At 25.8% G+C, this 22,430-nt stretch overlaps 2 protein-coding genes across 3 annotated transcripts in view; both read right to left on the bottom strand.

The window, feature by feature from the left end:
- Positions 1-22,430, bottom strand: part of LOC126907940 (uncharacterized) — an 86,165-nt gene that overhangs the window by 36,026 nt on the left and 27,709 nt on the right. The window lies entirely within an intron of this gene.
- LOC126907960 (uncharacterized) lies at positions 4,905-13,534 on the bottom strand. Its single transcript, XM_050689710.1, has 6 exons — positions 13,367-13,534; positions 13,208-13,303; positions 12,936-12,998; positions 8,837-9,008; positions 5,255-5,500; positions 4,905-5,192 (listed from the first exon to the last, which is right to left on the bottom strand). Exons 1-6 carry the CDS (start codon positions 13,445-13,447, stop codon positions 5,071-5,073), a joined length of 780 nt encoding a protein of 259 aa, XP_050545667.1. The 5' UTR covers positions 13,448-13,534; the 3' UTR covers positions 4,905-5,070.

Here is a 22,430-nt window from a genome sequence, read left to right as displayed (position 1 = left end):
CATTAAATTTACGTTTTAAAAGTTTTATTCTTAAATAATTTTTTAAAATTAACTATTCTTTGAAAAAATTATATATTCTCTTATCTTTAAATTAATAAAATATATAAATATATTATATATTAATATTTAATACATGTTTGACCAGTTTTAATTTTATTGATTAATTAATATGTTAATTTTTGAATTTGTAATACAACTATTTCTACATTAAAACGTTACCCATTCTTTTCTTTTATTTTTTTCTTGTAGCACATCGTTATCATGCTTCGAACACGTTGTAGGCAATCTTGCAAGACTTTCCAATACGTTGTTAACCTATCACATAAAATATATGTTTATTAAATTGCATTGTTTCTTATAAAATTAAAATATATTACTGCAACACTTGCTGAGGCTGTATTTGGATTGTTCTTCAAACCATACAACGAAGAAATAACGCAAAAAAACAATCCGAAATAAATTTGCCAATGCATTCTACAATTTTTATAATTTTTGGGTAAAATATTAAATATAGTTTGATACAATGCACAATATAGTACTGTGTATAATTTAATTTTTAGTTTGTTAACTTAAATTGAAAAATAATTGAGTAAAAAATGGGTATATATACTAGATAATCAAAAAACATTGTTTACTTATTTATTTTTTTATACACAAATTTATTATGAAGAATGTACATTATTATTCATTGTTATAAATAACTAATTTCAATGACTTTTAGTTTACATATTTATAGATCTATTTTGAGATGTGTGATTGTNCATATTTATAGATCTATTTTGAGATGTGTGATTGTACATTAATTTAAGAAAAAAAATTTGATTTTCTACTTACTAAGGAATATCACACAATGAAAGAGTGATGGAATTAAGACTTATATCTTTGCATGGAAATACAACAAAAAAACATATTTAGTACTGATTAATGATCTTTTATGGCATATACAGCGAAACATACCAAAAGTATTTTATATTCACATACACCTTAGAAAATTATTACTTTTGTACTATTTATATTACAGGGTATAGGCTTACAAATAAGCGTATAGCGTGGAATAAAAATAGAGTATTTTGCAAAATCTCAACTAGTAGTCATGTTTTATTTTAATACATATACGGTTAAATTAGGATAAAAAATATGTTCACACTGTGCGCAAAAATAAGTTTTAGTTGCTACATTACATTGAAATGATATTTTAAAAATTAGTTTTCCGTATTAGAATAAATTTTATCTCAAATTTGAAATCATCCTAAACTTATATTTTACTTAATTTAAAATAATTGATAAGACGTTTTATTAAAATTTTTATAGTTTTAACTGTAATAACGAAATGAATGACAACCACTACTGGTTGATATTTAGATTACATTAGGTTGGGAATATTATTTATGTAGTAAATAGCTGAGGATGTATTGAATTACGTCAATTTTAATATAATATAAGCTTTACAACAGTAGTAAGCAATTTTTGAACTCTTAAACAATATAATAATGTCATATAAAAGGAAAATGCAGGGTAAGCAAATTGTTAATGGCGGGAAAAATAATATAAAAGTGAAACATGAAAACTATAGGGGGACTAACGGTACTGGACGTTTTGACGAAGAAACGTCGAGTTACGGGTTAAGTCGTTGGTGTGCGAGTAACTTTGTATTTTTGTAAGACTTAATTAATTTTGTGTTAAATTTTTATATTATATTTGACTCTGTGTTTTTTACGTTATATAAATAAAATGATTATTTAAAAATCTGTACTTGAGAGTAAATACTTTATATCCATCGTGATATTAAAATTTGTGTGTGTGCGGCAAGAGTCGAGGTTGGACTACTGGTCCTTTAGTCAACCTTAATAATTAGTGTGCGTGCTGGCTAGTTTTTTAGCTTAACCGTCCTTTAGTAGGTATAGTGAAAAGGTAGTTGTGTTGGTGACTGACAAGGAGCCACCCTTCAGTCTGCTACTTTTGAATTAGACCGTGCTGACGGGTCTAAACCCTACTCCTTTAGTAGTTCACTAATTTGAGGGATTGGGGCTGATCAGTTTATCCAACGGAAGGACTCGAGAAGAGCTTGAACGACAAACTCATCGTCAAGATATATATATATATATAATAAAAACATTAATTTGTGTAAAACTTTTGTGTGTACGTTGGGGCACTACCTACGCACGACACTTAATAAATGTAGTTAATGTATTAAAACTACTCTTACCTGATATTCACTGATGATGATGGATTCTTGATTGTAGACTTATAGTTAATAAGTATTATTCAGAAATACAATAGGTGAATCAATAAAAGAGTATTATACAGAAATTATATAAGTATATATATTTTAACCAGAAATTTAGTTATTTTATCAAATGTACGTTATATACTTAGTGAGAAAAGTTAAGAATATGAAGACACAGTATAAAGAATACGCTTGAGTATGTAGGGAATAATCTTAAAGAGTTCCACTTAATACAAGAGATTTTTAAGTGAGAAAAAAAGACAAGAAAGTGAGCAGTTACTGACTGGAAAAACAGAGTCATATTTTTTTATAAGCACATTCAGTCATTATTCTGTATTTCAATGAACGCAAAAGAGTTATTATAATTAATTTTCCTTTTTTAATACTTTAGTGGTGCCTCGATGACGGTAAGAAAGACAATGTCTCACTTTATAGTAGCCAAGGTCAGAATTATATGCATTATAGTGTTAGCGTATTATTTTCTATGGTTGGAGAAATAAAAGAGATATTGATTTTTTTTTAATATTCTAGAGGAGAATATTACAAAACTTGATACAATAAAATACCTATTATTATTTTAATCGTGTCCATCAACTACACTATTAGTTGTTTGCAAGTAATAAAACTAGTATATTTTCAGCATTACGCCGATCATGTTAAATTCCATTAAAATAAATATGAAATTTAATTTTAGTATTTAATATTACATAAATAAACAGAAAATCAATTTTGTGAATGTATATATATTTTTTATTACTACATTAACTAAATGATTTGATTAATAAAATAAGTTAATTTAATGAAGTAGATTAGAATAATACCTTGAAGATTTTTTATGTAACTCAAAAGCTTTTTGTTTAAATATTTTGAAATTACTATGACAAGAAACTTCAATATGTTGGATTACATTATATAAACAAATTTTTTAGGAAGAATGAGATAATACTGGGCACCTTTATTTCTTCTAAACTAAAAAGAACTAAAATCGTTTGATAGTGGGAAAATCTAAGATTCCTTAGTTAGTAGTAAACACTGTGTTGGTTTGGATTCACACTACTATGCTTATAAATCGAAAAGATCTCTGAAGAAATTAATGATTCTATTTTAGTTGGATACTATACCCATGATCTACCTGACTTAACACTATATTNTATGCTTATAAATCGAAAAGATCTCTGAAGAAATTAATGATTCTATTTTAGTTGGATACTATACCCATGATCTACCTGACTCAACACTATATTGGCTGTAACTATTGTAAGAACATTTATTACTATGTTCTTACCACTTATATTACATACGTTTTATTTCTATTTATTTAATTCGTAATATATATTAATTAGCATAGAGGGAGATGCTGATATGACAATTCTACTCGTCTGTAGCCCGGAGCTACTGACGTCGAACTAACAAAGGGCAGTTGTGTTTGAGTGGCCGTTATAGACATAGTTTTCAATATTATTACTTACGTCTTATTTATATTATTTATAACTTAACTTGTTTTATTCAACGACCCGTCTATCGCCAATTGTCATCATAGCCAACCAACTCCGTCTCACTTGGATATACCTACTAACCAACTGTACTAGGATTCAGATCAGACGTATTGTACATTACATATAACTTATATTTACTAAACATTTAAATATAACTTTACTTTGTCGTTGACATAAAACAATAGTCTAATTTTATTTAATAATCTATCCCCTGTAACTAAGGTACACGATTGCCTGTGTCTCCTTCAGGCAATTAAAACCCATTTAAGGAGATAGGGACGATATTTGGGCAGACGTCGGGTAGCTTCCGATTCTTGGTTTTAACCAAGATCCTCAACTATTAAACAAGCCCCTAACACTATACAGTATAGATAAAATACTACAATTCACGAAAGCTTTAATACAATCATATGTGTATTATTAAAATCGAGTCTTAAAAATGTGATTTTTTAACTTTGATTTTTATAATTTTTAATTTTTTTTTTTTAAATCTACAGAACATCCAACTGTAAGAAATCTAAGGACTACCGTAGCGGGTATTTTATACTTAGATGTCTTCTCAACAAATATTTTTCATCAATTTAACCCCTAACGCTATAAAAGACCTAACATGACGTTTATATCATAAGACACTATGCTCAGTGGTATTCAATGAGTTTACACATGGTACTTAATCTAAAATTTCCACATTTTTGAACTAGATATAAATTAAAAAAATTATATTAAAATATTTTTATAATATAAATAACGTTATAAAAACATTATTTAAAAAATATATTATTATGGAAAGTAACACTCAAAACATACGTGGATATTACTGTAATATCGTTTGGATTCATCATCATAGTGTTTTGTTACTCCATTGTGTGTAATACATACAGGGTGATTTTTTTATCATAACCCACTCAATTACTTGCATAATAATAATAATTTAAACATTTTTTTTTATTATTATCTTTAGTTACATATTATTCTTGAATTTTTAACTATGTAATACTTTTTAAGTTCATCCCTTATGCCTTGGAAGGGGGTCAACTTTGTTTTTTTANTGTTTACCATTGACCACCCTAAACATACATTTTTTTTGGATACGCAGGGTGTTTGATTTATCATTGATTGATGAATTTCTACTAAAATAATATTAATATAGACAACTTTTTTTTTTTGCTTAAGTTTTATTTTAATTATTTTACTTTTATTTGATTTTTAAATATTTTTCAAATTAGTTGAAAATATATTAATTAATATAAAAACAAATTCTTAATAATATTAATTTATTATTATTTTAGTTTATAAGCTTAAAACAATTTGATAATTATAATGACCAAATGTAAAGATCATATATTTTTAGTAATATTCATTATCTGTGTCATAACATGTCTCACTGCTATCTACCTTGTAGGTTAATTGCATTATGCCCCGTGATAATGTTATATCATTTACATCTATTCTTTTTTTCAATAACCATGCTGAAATAAAATTAAGTAGTGTTAATTTTAGTCATAATATTAAATTAATTTTTAATATACACCTTCATAAAACACTTCATTTATATTTTCAAACGATTTTAATATATCTTTTACGATATCATTGTTCATGAGAATTGTATTTAAGACTTCTTCAAAATCTTTTATAGACACTTTTCCAGTACGACTTAAATCTTTTACATAAAATTTTTTAGACAATTTTGCAAATAAGCCCACCATTTTGTTTGGAATATTGACATACGTATCGGTCAAAATTTGTGCGAAAATACTAAGGCTAACATATTCATTTTCTAAAAAAAATTTCAATTTAAACATAAAAAAAAGAATGACAAAAATTAATTATTGATGTTTGTATTAAAGAATTCTTTCATACTGTAATTTACATTATATTTAAAAATATATTTTTTTAATACAATTATAATTTACTAAAAATAATTATAGATTTTAACTTTGGAAATAAGTTTTAATGAGTAATATTATTAAACAATACATTTTATATTGATAATAAAATAACATATTATTTGTTTGATTTTGTGAAAATAAAAGGAACACATGGCGAAAGTATCCTTAGTAAATTACATTGTTCATGAAATTAATACATGTAATGTGATATTTATTAAAATAAATAAAGATACAACTTGTTTTACAAATTATAAAAACATTAATAAATATTAATTTTGCTTTTTTAGGATTATTTATTTATATATAACGGGTTAATTATTTGTTAATCTACTTTTATTATATTATGTATGTTTTTGTATTAGTGTTAATAACTTTGTTAGTATTTATTTGTCGATTTTAGATATCAATTTAATCATTTCACTGGCTTATAAAAAGATTAAGGAACATAGGCCTTGCTATTCACAAAATGTAATATTTTATGTGTAAATTTATTACTTAAGCATAGTCATTTTTTCGCTTTTAACATAAATTACTCTATCAACTGTTCTTATTAGTAGATTCAACTTCGCTATGCTTCACCACAATCTTTATGCCATCGGTACCCGATTGTCAAGTATAAAAATTGTATGACAATTTCTATAAAAGTAATTTCTGCAATACCTCAAGGTGATAATCTCACCCGTCTCCAATTTAATATATTTATTAATGATGTTGTGTTCTATATTACACACTCAAATATTCTGTTATACAGAGTGGAACAGATGTAACTGACAATTCATATAACTTATGATCTACATAACATTTTATACTTTTTTAAGACAATTTTTGCAATATAGAACTACATTTAAACTATGTTTTATGATATTTTTCGCAATTACTAAAAATATTTTTAAAATTAATTCATTTATTAAATTTTTTTTTAAGATTTGAAGATAGCTATTTTATAGATAAGTTTTAATTTTGATAACAAAAACTTTTATTTTAATTCAGTAGTTACGTTTATATAGCATTTTAAAATTTGTCAAATTTTGATTTTTTTTTTTTCAATTTCCCTATGGTATCAAATGTTAGTCTATATAATATAAAGGACAGAAATAAAAGCTGTCATAATACGTGATTTAATGGTAACAGTATGCAATTTCTTTTCCATGGATAATAATAAAGTTTAACGCATTTTATACAAAAATGATTATCTCTAATCTTTATTACAAACATTTTATTACAAAAAATAGAAACATTATCGTATGTCAACTACAAGTGTTCCGTGGTTAACCAAGTTAATTGTGATAACAATTATTAATTTGCAAGATTCTATCATTGCAATCATATTTTATTATAGGGTATTCCTTGTTAGGAGATTTGATAATAAATGCACTTATTCACTATTATTCACGTTTTAATTTATGATAAATGAACAATTTTAATGAAAAACTCAACGTGTTTTAGACAATGTTTCTATAATATTTTTAATAATTTAAATATATTACTACTTATTTTTGCACGATAATTACTGCTTACTCAAATGTTAATAATTTTCATGGAAAAAAAATTGCTACTGTTATTATTAAATAGCGTAATAAGTGTTTACTTCCGTACTTAACATAATATGAACTAACATTTGATACCATAGGACAATTTAAAAAAAAAAATCAAAAATTAACAAATTTCAAAATGCTGTATAAACGTAACTACTGAATTAAAATAAAAATTGTTAGTATCAAAATTTTTCATTAAAACTTGTCTATAAAATAGCTATCTTCAAATCTTAAAAAAATTTAATAAAAAAATTAATTTTTAAAATATTATCGTAATAAAATAACATAAGTCATATTTTAAATATAGTTCTATATTGTAAAAATTAATTTAAAAAAAATTATGAAAAGTAAGAAATGTTATGTAAGTATGAAATGATCATAAATCTGTTCCACTCTATATACTAACGACGCCAAAATAATCAAGTCTCTATCTTCTCTTTATAATATTAATTTCCTACAAAGTGTTTTAGCTACATTTTAACTGACTTCTCATTGAATATACACAAATTCCATGTTGTAACCTACTCTAAAAAGACGATCCTTATCATTTTAACTATCATATATCTGACAATAATTTTCATCATTCACTTTTAATTAAATATTCAAATACTTTATTTGATTCTCAAGAATTATTCAGATTTACATATAGCTAAGTTTGATATATGAAGTTAATTTTTTTGCTGAAAAACGCTATAATTATATTACAAAGATTATAAGATGACTAAATAAACAGAACAAAAGATATTAGAAAATAAATTTGATATCCCTTTGAATTTTTATCACAGTCTTAACAGTTAGTTAAGATAAGTGTTCATAAAATACTTAATTTATAGCAATACATTAAAATTTTTCCAATCGTTTACAAATTCCAGAATAAAAGAGGTTTACTGATAAGGTTGTTATACTGTTTAGACTTTTTCACAGAAGATAATTTTTTATACAATTTCAGTTACTAAATAGTTAATTTGGAAATCCTATAAATTTATTAGTATTCTACTTGACAATAATTAAATATACTGTGGATTCTAAAATTTTCAAAAAATAATAAATAAATTTGAATTTATCCTATTTTACACCCTGTAAAAGAAGTAACAAGTTTTCCTACTGTTTAACTTGCTTAAAAATAAAAAATGATCTAACCAATAAAATGATTGGCTGATAACAATTTTTGAACCAATATTTTAAAAGTTGGCGAATAGTTCTTATTTTCTAATTAATTTTTATAATATAATAATAATATTATTCAAACAGTTTTTAACAGCTGGTTTAAATTTATCAAGTATTTATTCTATCAAGTTTCAAGTTTTTATCGTAAAGACTTTTTGAATAAATCAATTAAAGTTCAGGTTTTTTTTTCCTCGTCCTACAATAATTTTAATATTTATATTAACGGAATTTGAAACGATTATAAAATATCAATATTTAATAATTTTAGAAAGTATTTCGGACTTAAATCAATATTAATTTATTTATTGTAAATAGCTCAAAGCGTTTTGTGGAGCAAATTAAGAATTGAAAGATAATGAAAAAAGTAATTTAATTTCTACTCTTATATAACCTTTTACTAATTTATCCTTATCATTATCGTATTATATATTTATATTTCAAAACTAATCATAAAGTGAATTATAAAAGACACTATTTTCAATCCCTAATAATTTATATTTTAATTTAAATTATCTTCATTACTATTGAATTTGTTCAATTTTTGTTCTATTTCTTTTGCTTTCTCGCATATATTTTTTTCCTTGTCTTTAATTTCATTCAAGTTCCCCAATAGTTCTCTAATGGTATAAATGAATTTTGACTCTAGAAAAATTTTCTCAGTTATTTGTTTCATTTCTTCAGGTATTTTATAGATCTTGATGTTTGAAAAAAAAATTCAGTTAATAACTATTTTTTATATAGACATTTCTATGAAATGCAAGTGTATTTACTAAAAGTTCAATACTGAAATTTGATAGCTGGCAAACACATATATTAATATATGTTAAGTACTGAGCCAGTACTAAAAAACTTTAACATTTTTGGTTTATAATATAATACATTATGATTACTGACTAGTACAAAATTAACAAAGAGCTAATAGTAAATGTCTGCTTAATGTGTATGAGTAATTGAAAACAAAAATAATTTTTTTTTCATAAATGATTAAAAAATGTAAAATTAAAGTGATTCATTACTGCAACGTTGTTCATTGAAGATCAAACGATAAAAGATTACTTTATTTATAAAAGGTAGAAACATTTTATTATATCAATTTAATGGGTTTAAATAATACAAAAATTAAAAAAAAAACCAAAATTTTTAGCTAAATGTGGTTTCAAAACTTTTGTTAAATAAAATTTAGCTGTAGCATAATTTATATACTGACCAATTAAACAAATTATTTATAAATTACATAAGCTAAATGATAATCATAGTAAGATTATGAAAAAGTATATGTATTTAAATAAAATGGTTCAGTTAAAAATATGCGTTAATTTTTTTTGATTTGGCTTGCTCACACACGCAATGCATATTTTTAAAAGTTCTTCTAGAATAATTAAAAAATAAATTTTTATATATTAATTTAAATTTTTATTTGTAAAATTGTTGAAAATATATATGTATAAATTTTGTTTTATTACGAATTTTATTAGTAAAAAGTTTTTGTTTATAATGTTTCACAATGATTTGATATCTAATCACATAGTGTTTAATTTATTTGTTTTTTCATATAGATTAATTTAATATCATTGTTTTTAATTTTGTCTCGAATTATAAAAAAATATGCAAAAAACATAATTTTTCCTTAAATGTCCGTTTGTAAAAGAGCGAAATGATTTTTAGTCGATTTCTATAGTTTCTAAGCTTTTATAGTGTTTTTATTCTCATATGAATATCTGCAATGATACGATCAAAACAAAGAATAAAATGAGCATTTTGGTCTGCCCTATAGTATACAGTATTACTTATTAAGTATATAACCCATTCATTCTTTTGTTAATGTATAAACCAACAACCGGTTCAATGAGAGCTGAATATTATCAAAGAAAGGCGTTAAAAAACAACATACACAATAGTAAAACCAATACTTTCTCAGATTTGTATAAAAGCTAAAATATTATTGTATTTTCTAAAAATCTTAATATGATGAAAAAGTGGTAAAATTTTCAATAATTAAATATAAATATATAGATTACAACGATATTTGTACAAAATACCGATGTCATAAATCTTTATTCTCCTAGAACTATTCCTTTTAGCTTCGATACGAAACTGAGAAGGTAATAATTTTACTATTATGTGTTTTTTTTATTTTTATTTGTGTGTCTGTGAACATTCAATCTTAGCTCTTGGTGCACCAATTTTATTGAACAATACGTCAAAAGATCCCAAATCGTATCTAGTCGAAGGCATACCCTCAAAAGTTGAAAAAAATTCGCTCGTTCCCCGTAAATGGGAGAAATCCCACAAAAAATTTAAAAATTTAAAAATCGCTAATTTTCGACAGTTTTTCAATTTTTTTTTACTTAAAATTAAAACTATTTTCAAAATGTCCGAATCAATATAAAGACAAAACAAAAGCACAAACGTTAACAAACCCGCGTGAATAACACCGGTCGCTTCTTCAAAAAAAAATTTTCCGCAAAGACTGACACTTTTATATATATATCATAAATTAAAGTTTATGTAATATATTTTAGTTTGAAAAAAAATTGACCTCTGGACTTGCCTTCGTGGTGAAAATGGACATCATAGTTAAAGAAAAACATACGATTTCCGTGAAAAAATTCTCGATTTTATATTATTAAATTTACATTGCTATAACTTTGGAAAAATGTATGGGTCAATATTATTATTTTTTATAATAAATTTTTATATACCCTTTTCATCTGACACGCTTTTTTTATAAATCGGATCATACTTCTTTATACAAGGGGGGTCAAAACTTTAATCATGCGTATTGAAACTAGGACATTTTCAATTTAATTCTTGAAAGTATTCCGGAAATACTGACACTTTTATATATATCATAAATTAAAGTTTATGTAATATATTTTAATTTGAAAAAAAATTGACCTCTGGATTTGTCTTCATGGTAAAAATGACTACGGTATTCAAAAATATGCTATTTTTGTGTTCAAATTCTGGGTTTTGTATTTTATTTTAATTTAAAATACCATACAAGGAGAGTACACTGATTTTCATAAACATTATATAAATCAAATTGATATAGCATAGAAAGTTAAACTTGTTTAAATTTTTTTTGCTTTTTTTAATTCGAGAAAAATAACTTTGAAATTCGAACTAGCTTAAATTTCTATTTTTTTCAGTCGACAGAAGTGACGTATGGTTGCCGAGTCAGTAAAACTTATGCTTTACGCGCTTGGGGTACAAGGTTTAACCCACGTATGTTAAGGAACTTCTTGCATTTTTTTCTTAATTCTTTTTAAGTTAGGATAATTTTTCAACTCTTTTGATTTTTATCTCATTTAAATTCAATAACTTTAATAAAGATCAAGGATCCCATCACTATATTCTCCCCTCGTGAGAAGAAATTTCTTATTCGTATTAAAATTATTTTACTATATTTTAAGTTTTAGCTTCGATGCAAAGCCGAGAAGATGTTTTTTTGTGAATATCATTTATTTTCTCTGCTCTAACTTGACCTACTTTTTTCAACGATACGTCCAATGACTACAATTCGTATCTAGTTGAAGATATTACCCTCAAAAATTAAAAAGAAATTCTAATCTATCAATAAAACAGTTACTTGTCCCATGTTCTCCATATAGACATTTAAAATCATTCATTTCTAATGTTTTCAAAATATTTATTGGCGAATCAAGTTTGATATGATAGGTTTTATATGCAAAATTAAATCATTTTACTTTGTAATTTAATAATAAATTTACTCTATTTGTGTGTGCTACTACTAGGTTATAATATTGTTAGTTTCTCCTGAATTAATAATGAATTTTTACAATAATAATCAAATTTTATAATACGCTCGATTGAGTAAATTTTTCTAACAACTTTGTTTTGATTGATTCTTTTAGTTAAAGTAAATCATTAAAATTAATTAACTTCTGAATATTTGAATTGTAGAATCTTTTTAAACACCAAAAGTTACTAGGAAATGATTACTATAATTTCTATTTCAGTTATCTATTATGTTAAAAATGCAAAAAAATATTGGGCTTCTCTGATAAATTTATTATAAATAGTAATTATAAAATTTCCAGGCAGCATATTAATCTTAATGATACAATTTTTTTTATTTTCATAAAAATTTTTATTCAATGGTTGTTTGTAACAATGAGAACAATAGAAACCCGTTTCCTGACTTACTGAACACCCTGTATAATTCATATATAATAAACTACCAATTTCTTAAAATTAAACACTATCTACAGATTTGCATCGAAGCGTTTCTTATGATAGTGATTTTAATCACTGTCAGATATCATCTATACTTGTCCCATCTATGCCTCGTCCACACTGTGCCTCGACCCCACTGTGCTACCGNACTATGCACGTCCATACTGTGCTGCGACCCTGCTGTGCTACCATTTTTTTGTAATTTATATATTAATATATACTAGAAAATTCATATGCGAAATTCAAAAAGATGGTCATTAGGCTATGTTGGATGATTTGATATAAATTGACCCCCAATCTTTCTAATGAAATTTTATTATAGAGTAAGTCAATTTTTTTATAAATATTGGAACAAATTTTATTAATTATATTTTATCAAATATTTATGTTAAACAAAAAAATTATACTTAATTACAGTTACCTTGTTAATATTTAGTGCTTCAAAAGAAGTCTCATTATTCGTCATTAATAATACTTCTCTAGCCTGATAAAACAATTCAATATCATCAAATTAACCATTTTTAAAGTTTTATTTTTAAATAATTTTGAAAATTAAGTCATTTTTCGAAAAAAATGCATTATTTTATCCGTATATTAACATTAATATTTTATACATGTATGACTAATTTATAATTTTACTAATGTGTTAATTTTTGAATTGATGATACAATTATTTCTATATTAAAGCGTTACCCTTTCTTTTTTTATTTTTTCTTCCATTGATAGTTCATCATCATATGTTACATATTCGTTAAATGCCCATGCAAGTCTGTCTATTGTGCCTCTAGCCTATCATATAAATAATATGTATATTATATTATACTTTTCGTTATAAAAATTTAAAAATTTTACCGGTTTAGGATAACTTCTAATTGGTTTGCATAATAGGTAAACAACACCAAAAAACAATTCGATATAAATTTGCCAATGCATTCTAAAATTTGTTATAACTTTTTAAAGAAATACTTAAGTGATGTTGATACTACAAACAATATACTACTAAGTATATATGAATTTTAAAATTTGTTAATTTCAATTGAAAAAAATTAAGTATAATATGAGTATATATACCAGATAATCGAAAAAACATTGTTTACTTTTTTATTTATTTAAATACAAATTTATCTTTAATGAACGACATTATTATTCATAGATATAAATAATAAATTTTACTGTATAGTTTTACTTGTAGTTTAAATATTTTTAGATCTGTTATGTGAAGCATGATTGTACAAAAATTTTCTTTTCGTGTAGTTCTTACTGAGAAAATATAAACCATCGAAAGAATAAATTGGGTTAGAATTTATCTTCTTCTTGAGAAGTAAACAAAAACAACGTTTATAGCAAAAATCAATAGTGTTTTGGAGAATATACGGCATTATCTATTAACAATTTTAGGAATTAACGTATTTGCTCACAAATCAACGTATAACTTGAAAGAATAAGAGGGTTTTTTGCAAACCCCCATTGATTGTGATGTTTTAGTATATATAAAGTTAACTCTTGGTATTGACTAGTAAAACCCCTTTCAATTTATCAATTTATTGATTATTGATTATAAGTAGAACCATTTATCATTATTTTGAAAACAATGTTTGTTTCTTTGGAATATTTAAAACTAATTATATACTTATATTTTGTTGGGTCGTGCCAATGCAAGATGGCGCGATGGGATTAGGTGAGTTTCGGTTTTTCATCGTCATGAGCGCAACTTACCCTAACCAGTTTTACTATTGTGGTAGTTGTGTGTGCGGTGGTCGTGAGTGGCGTCTCTCACGTGCTCGTATTCTCCTGATGTCAATGTGTGTAGCTACAGCACAATTGCGTATACGGTTTCCTTTATCGTTGACGTCTTGCAGCTGTCGGTTGTTAAATTTGTAGGGCACTAGAGCTAAGGAACATTGTTATTCATTATTTGGTACGGGAAACGTTTGACATTAATTCGTCGGTGGTTTAGATAAGGTATCGATTGCGTCACGTTCATAATAAAGACGTCATAAATGCCCGTCATTTAATCATTTGGCGAAAATCCCATCGATACAGAATCAATCTAATGAGATCTCTTCTTCCTCGCCTTAATCCCAACTACTTGGAGTCGGCCACCCTTGTTGAAAAAGAGTTCTTATTTGCTTCATCTGGCCATGAGTTACATAAATATATTCACTTATTTTTGATAAAATAGGATCTTGTTTGGTTGCTTTTTTAACTTTTTTCCAATCAATTATTCAGTTAGATTCTTCCTTTATAAAATTTAAATAATTAACGTTAGCTTCTATATCCACTTGTTTGTTTTAAATCACTAGTCTAGATAAATAATTTGCTGAGTTGCTATTTGTAGGTACTCATTTTATATCAAATTTATAAGCCATTAATATGTATGCCCAATGTTAAAGTCCGCTGGCTCCAATTTTGGATATTCCTTTTCCTGGGTAAATATATGGGTTATTCATTAACGAATTAGTTGAACGTTCATCGGTATATCTGGAGATTTATTTACAAAATTATATGAAAGACTATTTATCGCAAATTCTAATTATGGACAAAAACGTTATTTTGATGGTAGAAAGTTTATTAGTAATACTTATGATAATAAAAATAAAAACTAATAGTTATTGGACAAAACTAATTTACTTTATAAAGGTTGAAAATTATGTTTACATAGATTATTTTAATTGTACACTGTTGATATAATTAAACAATACACTGTACCCAGTAATATTATTTAAGATAACAGTTTAATGTATTTTTACTTATGTTAGTATAGTACAAGGTCAAAGGGACACAATCCTTTTACGATTATATTGTTTTACTCAATGCAGCCTATTGTATACATGTTTACAGTTTAGTCGTAGTTTCACCGTCTATCGAGTAAAGTGACCCGTTGCCGTTATACATATCTTATATTATATGTTTTGACATTTTATATTAAATACTATTATATTACGAATAATTTCTAAATCTTTTAATTACTTAACCTATTCCATTCAACATACACAAATACTTAGCATATTTACAGGTAGCAGTCAAAAGTTAAGAAGTGAATTTCAAAATCGTTGTACGAATGATCTTGTTTGCATGTACAACTTAATTGTATCACGTAAACAAGATGAATACTCATTAACTATCATAATAATAATCTATTGTAGTGATCGATTTGACAAAGCAGAACTACACAATTACAGTCCAATTTTTTGACCTGCTTATTGAAATAGAAGCATCAACCACGTTCGCCGCTAATACAACTTCATATGCTCTAGTAATATTAGACAAAGTATTTACTTATACACCTTTTAAAGGAATCGTCCGTATATTTTAACTTTAATTTTTACACGTTTATGTAAATATATATTATAACCTTATAATTATAATTATTATTATTATTATGAAATAAATATATTATATACAAATTACAACAATTTGTTTTTGATTTTGAATTATAAGCTTATTATTAGAATTTTGTACAATTACAATATTTAAAGTTATTGTTCATAAATTATTAATGTATGTTAATGTTTTGACGTGATGGGTTTTAGCCATTGTGTTGCCCATGTACTATAACTATTTTTTGGGATAAATACTGTTGTATTGAAAAATGCAGGACCATCATTTTCGTCATACATTTCTTGCCCTTTTTTTATAAAACATCATTATAAATTAAATAACAATAAAGGCTATGACAATATATGTTCATTAAATTCATATTAATTTGAAGCATGTCCTCAGACCAAGACTTGACCTATCGATCCACTATTTCATTGTATGCTAAATTCTTCAGCTCGTATATGTAATTTCTGTCACCATTAGGAATAATATTGCATATTTCTTTGTCATATAACTTCTTATAAAATTAACCATTTCATCATTATTTGAATATTGAATTTTAGGATTGACCATTTACCATCGGCGTATTGTGTGATGCAGTCTATTTGATGGTATAATAGTAAACGTGTTTTTATTTTTCTTGATATTGCACTGTTAATAGTACACTGTAAGTCCATAAGTCTATTAATGTTTTCTTTATTCAATAACACTCGACACCCATCGACCATCCTGGATTCTAATACTAAATTCATTGTGTTACAGTACAATACTTTGGATATATTAAAATCGACATTTTAGTATAACATAATGTTCTCTCCTTTTACCGGAGGTGATTGTAGAAATAATGTTATTTCATCCATCATGCCATAAATTATATTTAAAAAGTCTGCTGATATACTAATATGTCGTGATACTCCATCACGACATATAATAATGCATACTGTAACATTGAAGTCCTCCTTTGGAATTGCAAAAATTTTCTGTCGCCGAACGCAATAGTGCAACTGGTAGAGTCAATCATCTCGGCTGTCAGTGTTGGTGCGATATAAATGTAGTGCTGTTTCCTTACAGGTTCGGCAGCCATATTGTTCATAGAGTAGAGTCTTCTTAGAGCTGATGGTTTTTGGTGACACAGTGACTCTATCAACGATTTCATGCTTATTTACGCGGGAAAATCACATATTTTCATAGGGGGTCAGCAAATCACAGAACACATATTCGTAGACTAATTCTTTCCTTCACCACTTAAGTAATTTCACTTTCATATCATAATATTTAATTTTAAACTCGCGATTTCTAAATATTTGTATACAAATGAATGTAATAGAGTATGTGTATACATATGATTTATACAATAACGTTTACACATTAACAAAAAACCCAGCACAGGGAGGTCGCGGCACAGTTGTGACGTGGTATAGTTGGATCAAGTATAATGATATCTGACAGTGATTAAAATCACTATCAAAAATAAATGCTTCGATGCAAATCTTTAGATAGTGTTTAATTTTAAAAAAATTGGTGTTTTATTCCAAAAGCTACTTGATCTGCTGGTTCCTTATTAATATCTCGATTAAGATAAAGTATGTCGAATGAAAAAGGGTTTATTAAAAAATATTATTTCTCATAAAAAAATTGTGTGGATCCATAAACTTTTCAATAAGTTATAGCATTATAAAGTTAAATATAATATAAATAATAAAATCGAGAATTGTCACACGAAAATAGCATTCGGTAGCCATTTTCGCCGTGAAGACAAGTCCAGGGGTCAAATTTTTTTTTTTAAATTTTAAGTATATTACATTAGCTTTAATTTAAGATATATATAAAAGTGTAAGACCTTTCAGAACATTTTTAAAAGTTATATTGAAAAAGTAAATTTTTTGTGAAAAAGTTGTCATTTTAAATCCCCCCTGTGGGCAGGTTAAGTGTCAGATTTACAAAAAAAAATATACAAAATAATAGGTAAAGACATCAAGCATCTAAAAAAAAAAAAATTATATTGATATGTTCATTTTTGAAAAAGTTACGGCAGTATTTAGTAAAAAAAATTGAAAAAATTTCGGAAATTAGCGATTTTTAAATTTGTAATTTTTTTGGAGGTTTCCCCCATTTACGGGGAACGAGGGAAATTTTTTCAATTTTGAAGGGTAATGTCTTCGACTAGATACGATTTGTGATCTTTTGACTTATCGTTGAAAGAAATCCGTTCGGTGAGAGCTGAGAAAAAGTGGTAACAGACACAAAAAAAAAAAAAACACATTATAGTAAAACCAATACCTTCTCAGCTTCGCATCGAAGCTAAAATGTCTATTAACAAATGCAGTGATGTAACTGAATAATCAAAAATAAAAATACACGTCAAATTGCTATAGTTGGGTTAATATGCCGCCGCCGCCACTTGATTGCACCTTTCACTTTTCAGCGCTCAAATATTTTGGCATATTTCTAAAATTATGCAATTTTCAAAATACCTCCAATTTTCTATAATATAGCAAGATATACTATATGATGTTCCATCATCCTCGGTATGCTATGAATATACCACGGTATACTATACATATACCATGGTAACCTTGTATGTAGCATGGTATAACACAACATTATCTAAGAATGAACAACACCTACGTTTCACCATTATCCCCCTGGAGTTTTACACCACCCATCTACCTATGGTGAGGAAACGACCAGGGTGGTTTGGGGGATATGTCAATCATACTTTATACAACTAGTTGTTCCAATCAGATATTTATCTATAAAATCAGTCTTAATGTATAAATAAATAGCTGAGAAATTATATAGACAGACATAAAAATAAAACCCACACCATTACATAACCAATACCTTCTCAGATTCATATCAAAAAAATAAAAACTTGGATTGTAAAATTATTTAAATAAGAAAATGGACATGATGGATACCCTAAATATGTTCCTGGATAATTATTAGACTTATTTTTTCAGTAACTGAACTAGTTTCACTTATTATAGGAAAATTATTTTAAATACAGGAATTTTATTTACAATTTTGCACGTTTAATTATTATTCAAAATTTTACGTAGACTGTTCTATTTTAAATAAGTCTTAAATTTTCAAATACTTCTATTCGTCATAGTTTTCTTCAGCTATTTCAATAAAAATTGTTTTTATTTATTTATTCACGTTCAAGTTAAATCTTACGCTTTAAAACAATATTATATTGTTTTTACAAACGAGGTGTGACTTTCAACTAACTTATTTGCTCATTTATGTTATTATCAAAAAAATTCGTCATCGTTATAATATTTTTAAAAATATTACCATAAAAAGTTTGCAAAATTTACAATGTTTTTTTAATCTAAGAAAATAATCTTGTATCAGGTGTCAACTTAAACCGCTTTCCTCTATAGTAAATATCTACTCATTTTTTTTTATTTCAAGCTATTCGCAGATTTATGTTATTGTTACGAGGTATACGTTAATTTACAAAATTGATTAACGGTATATGATGTACATCCCTCAAAATATTATTAATCATATCATAATTATATACAATTTAACAAACTCAATCAAGATGTTGGAAACAAAATGAATAATAATAAATAATAGTATATTTATAATGAGCTCCATTATCACATTCTCATATTTTAGAGTTTATAATTTTATTAACTAGGGTTATACATATTTAATTTTAAGGAAAAATTGAAATTACTAATGTTGAATCGTTAACAGCTTATAAATTAATGAAATTATGTAAATATATGAGTATTTTATAACTTAAATCAACAAGCCGAATAATTAAATCAACAGCCCAATAAAAATGAATTCACAAAAATTTTATCAACTAAACATAAATTCAAAAATATGCATTTAATAACCTGCGTAGGGTTTATAAAATTAGTTAATGCCAATTATATTTCATAAAGTTAATTTAAAGGCCAGATGTGAGAGCACCATTACTTATTGTGCGACAAATGCTCACTTTCATAAATATTGAAGCTTAAAAACTATTTCAAAGAGTAATTTATTTAAAGAAATTTTTAAAAGGTTTAATATAATAAATATATTTGTATAATAAGATAGAGAATTAATTAAATGTAATATTAACTATTTTTCTATGATGTGTTTTATTTTTGTGTGTCTGTTACCACTTTTTCTCAGCTCTCGCCCAACCTATTTCTTTCAACAATACGTCAACAGATCACAAATTGTATCTAGTCAAAGATATTACCCTCAAAAATTGAAAAAAATTCCTTCGTTCCCCGTAAATGGGGGAAATCTCCAAAAAAATTACAAATTTAAAAATTACTAAATTTTTAAATTTTTTTTCTTAAATCTGCCATCACATTGTCAAAAATTACCAAATCAATATAAATTTTTTTATAGATGCTTGATGTCTTTATCTATCATTTGGTATATTTTTTTTATAAATCTGACTCTTATATGACCTGCCCAGGGGTTTTAAAATGACAACTTTTTCACAAATAAATTAACTTTTGAAAGTGTTCCAGAAAGTCTAACAATTTTATATATACTTTAAATTAAGGCTTATGTAATATAATTTATTATGAAAAAAAAAATTTCGGACTATATTTTGTTTTATTTTGTCATAAAAGTTAATAAAAAAAATACGAATTTTGTAAAAAAATTCTTTTTCATATTTTTAACTTTAATATGCTATAACTTTTTAAAATATGTATGGATCAATATAATTTTTTATAGATTCATATTGTCTTTACCTATTATTCAGTATATTTATTTTTATAAATCTGACCCTTTTCTAGCCCTTAGAAGGAGATTCAAAATGACAATTTTTAAAAACTTAAATTTTTAACGTGTCCCGGATACTCTGACACTTTTATATATATCTTAATTTAAAGATAATGTAATATACTTTATCATGGAAAAAAAAATTTCGGACTTTATTTTGTCTTCACGGTAAAAATAATTACCGAATGTTATTTTTGTGTGAAAATTCTCGATTTCATATTTTACATTTTTAACTTTATAATGTTATAACTTATTGAAAAGTGTATAGATCAATACAATTTTTTTATGAAAAATAATATTTATACTCTTTTTTCTTTCGACAATTTTTTTTTTAATGAACACCATTTCCCTTTATATATTATAAATATATATACATATTTATTTATTCATATATTTCATAATATCGCAGCACTTTCGCCTTCGTCGACGACGCGATGTCCGGCGTGATCCTCGGGAGTCAAAATGTTAGCAGTGTTGATGACAAAGGTGTGTGAGTGCGGATAGGTTCGTCGACGTTGTCACTTTGACAATGGGAAGAAGACTCCCGTCTCATTTGTGACGGGTTGTCGTCGACCGTGCGGCTCTTGCTGGACTTTGCACCGCGGCGTATGACACGCGGTGTTGGTCAGTCAAATACTCATATTAGGAGACGGCTAATAAAGGTGGCACGAGTCGCGGGGCATCGTGTATAACGAAGAGACGAGGGGCAGTGTCAATATAGGTTTCATTTGTATGCATATTTAATGAAGCAAGTTCTTTGGAATACGGTCAAAACTACAATAAAATGTTTTTATGCAGCTTTGCTGTGTTAAAACTCTATTCGAAGAAAAACTTTGATTTTAAAAAACATTTCATTGGTAGGAGGACACATATGTATTAGGTATTTTAGTAAAATTTATTCTAATTTAGTCATACTATAATAAATTAAAAAATAAAAATGTAAGATAATTTTTTATTTATGAAAATATCAAACACAATATTTCATTTATGAGTATATTGGTAATTCGTTTTTTTTTTAGATGAAATTTATCATATACATTTACGATAACTTACACTATACCATTACTACTATACATAAACTATACCATTATCTTCTACGTGAAGTGATGGTTCCTTAATACTATGCTATCTTTTATCCTAATGTTATTATCTGTTTGTTTCCTCTTTGATACATCTTGCTCATGTATAAAATCTATTTCCTCTTGAATGTGGCCTTTATCCTTACCTTCAATTTTCGCTTCTTTCTATTGCGCTATTAGTTATATTACCATCTATATCATTTTTGTATTCTTCCTCTGTAATGTCTTGATCGTGTTTGTATTGTCTTCCTCCTAGTACGTATTGATCACCATTACCTCCTACTTGAAGTGTTTCTTTAATTTGGTTTAATCTATTAATTCTACCACATAGATTTTCCATTTGATTATTGATCACTGTATTGTTAGAATTTTTAATTGCTGTTGCTTTCTTTTCAAAAAAAGCAATTTTGTTCGAAATTCCTTAAAACATATTAATGTTTATAATTTTAAAATAAAATGCATAACTCCTAACTTATTATTTATACTTAAATGTAACTATATATTTGATAATTGTAATTGCCTTATCTGAAGTAAAAAATACTATATTATTAATAACAACTATTAGATTAATATTTTTGAATTTATTAACAGTTCTATTTTTAACTGGCGTTTAGGAATAGGGCTGCTGCTATATTTATCACTAGTCAATTAAATTAAATGTATCCTTGACTCACCTTTAAACTTCTTCTTTTTGAGCTCCCCGTTTTTATTGATTACTGGAGTTGTACATTTAAAATCAATTTTAAATATTATAATTGCCTATATTA

The sequence above is a fragment of the Daktulosphaira vitifoliae genome, unplaced genomic scaffold (genome assembly GCF_025091365.1).
Source record: "Daktulosphaira vitifoliae isolate Bord-2020 unplaced genomic scaffold, ASM2509136v1 Scaffold_5, whole genome shotgun sequence".
In the NCBI taxonomy this organism is placed as follows: Eukaryota; Metazoa; Arthropoda; class Insecta; order Hemiptera; family Phylloxeridae; genus Daktulosphaira; species Daktulosphaira vitifoliae.
This window is presented reverse-complemented; position numbering and strand designations above follow the sequence as displayed.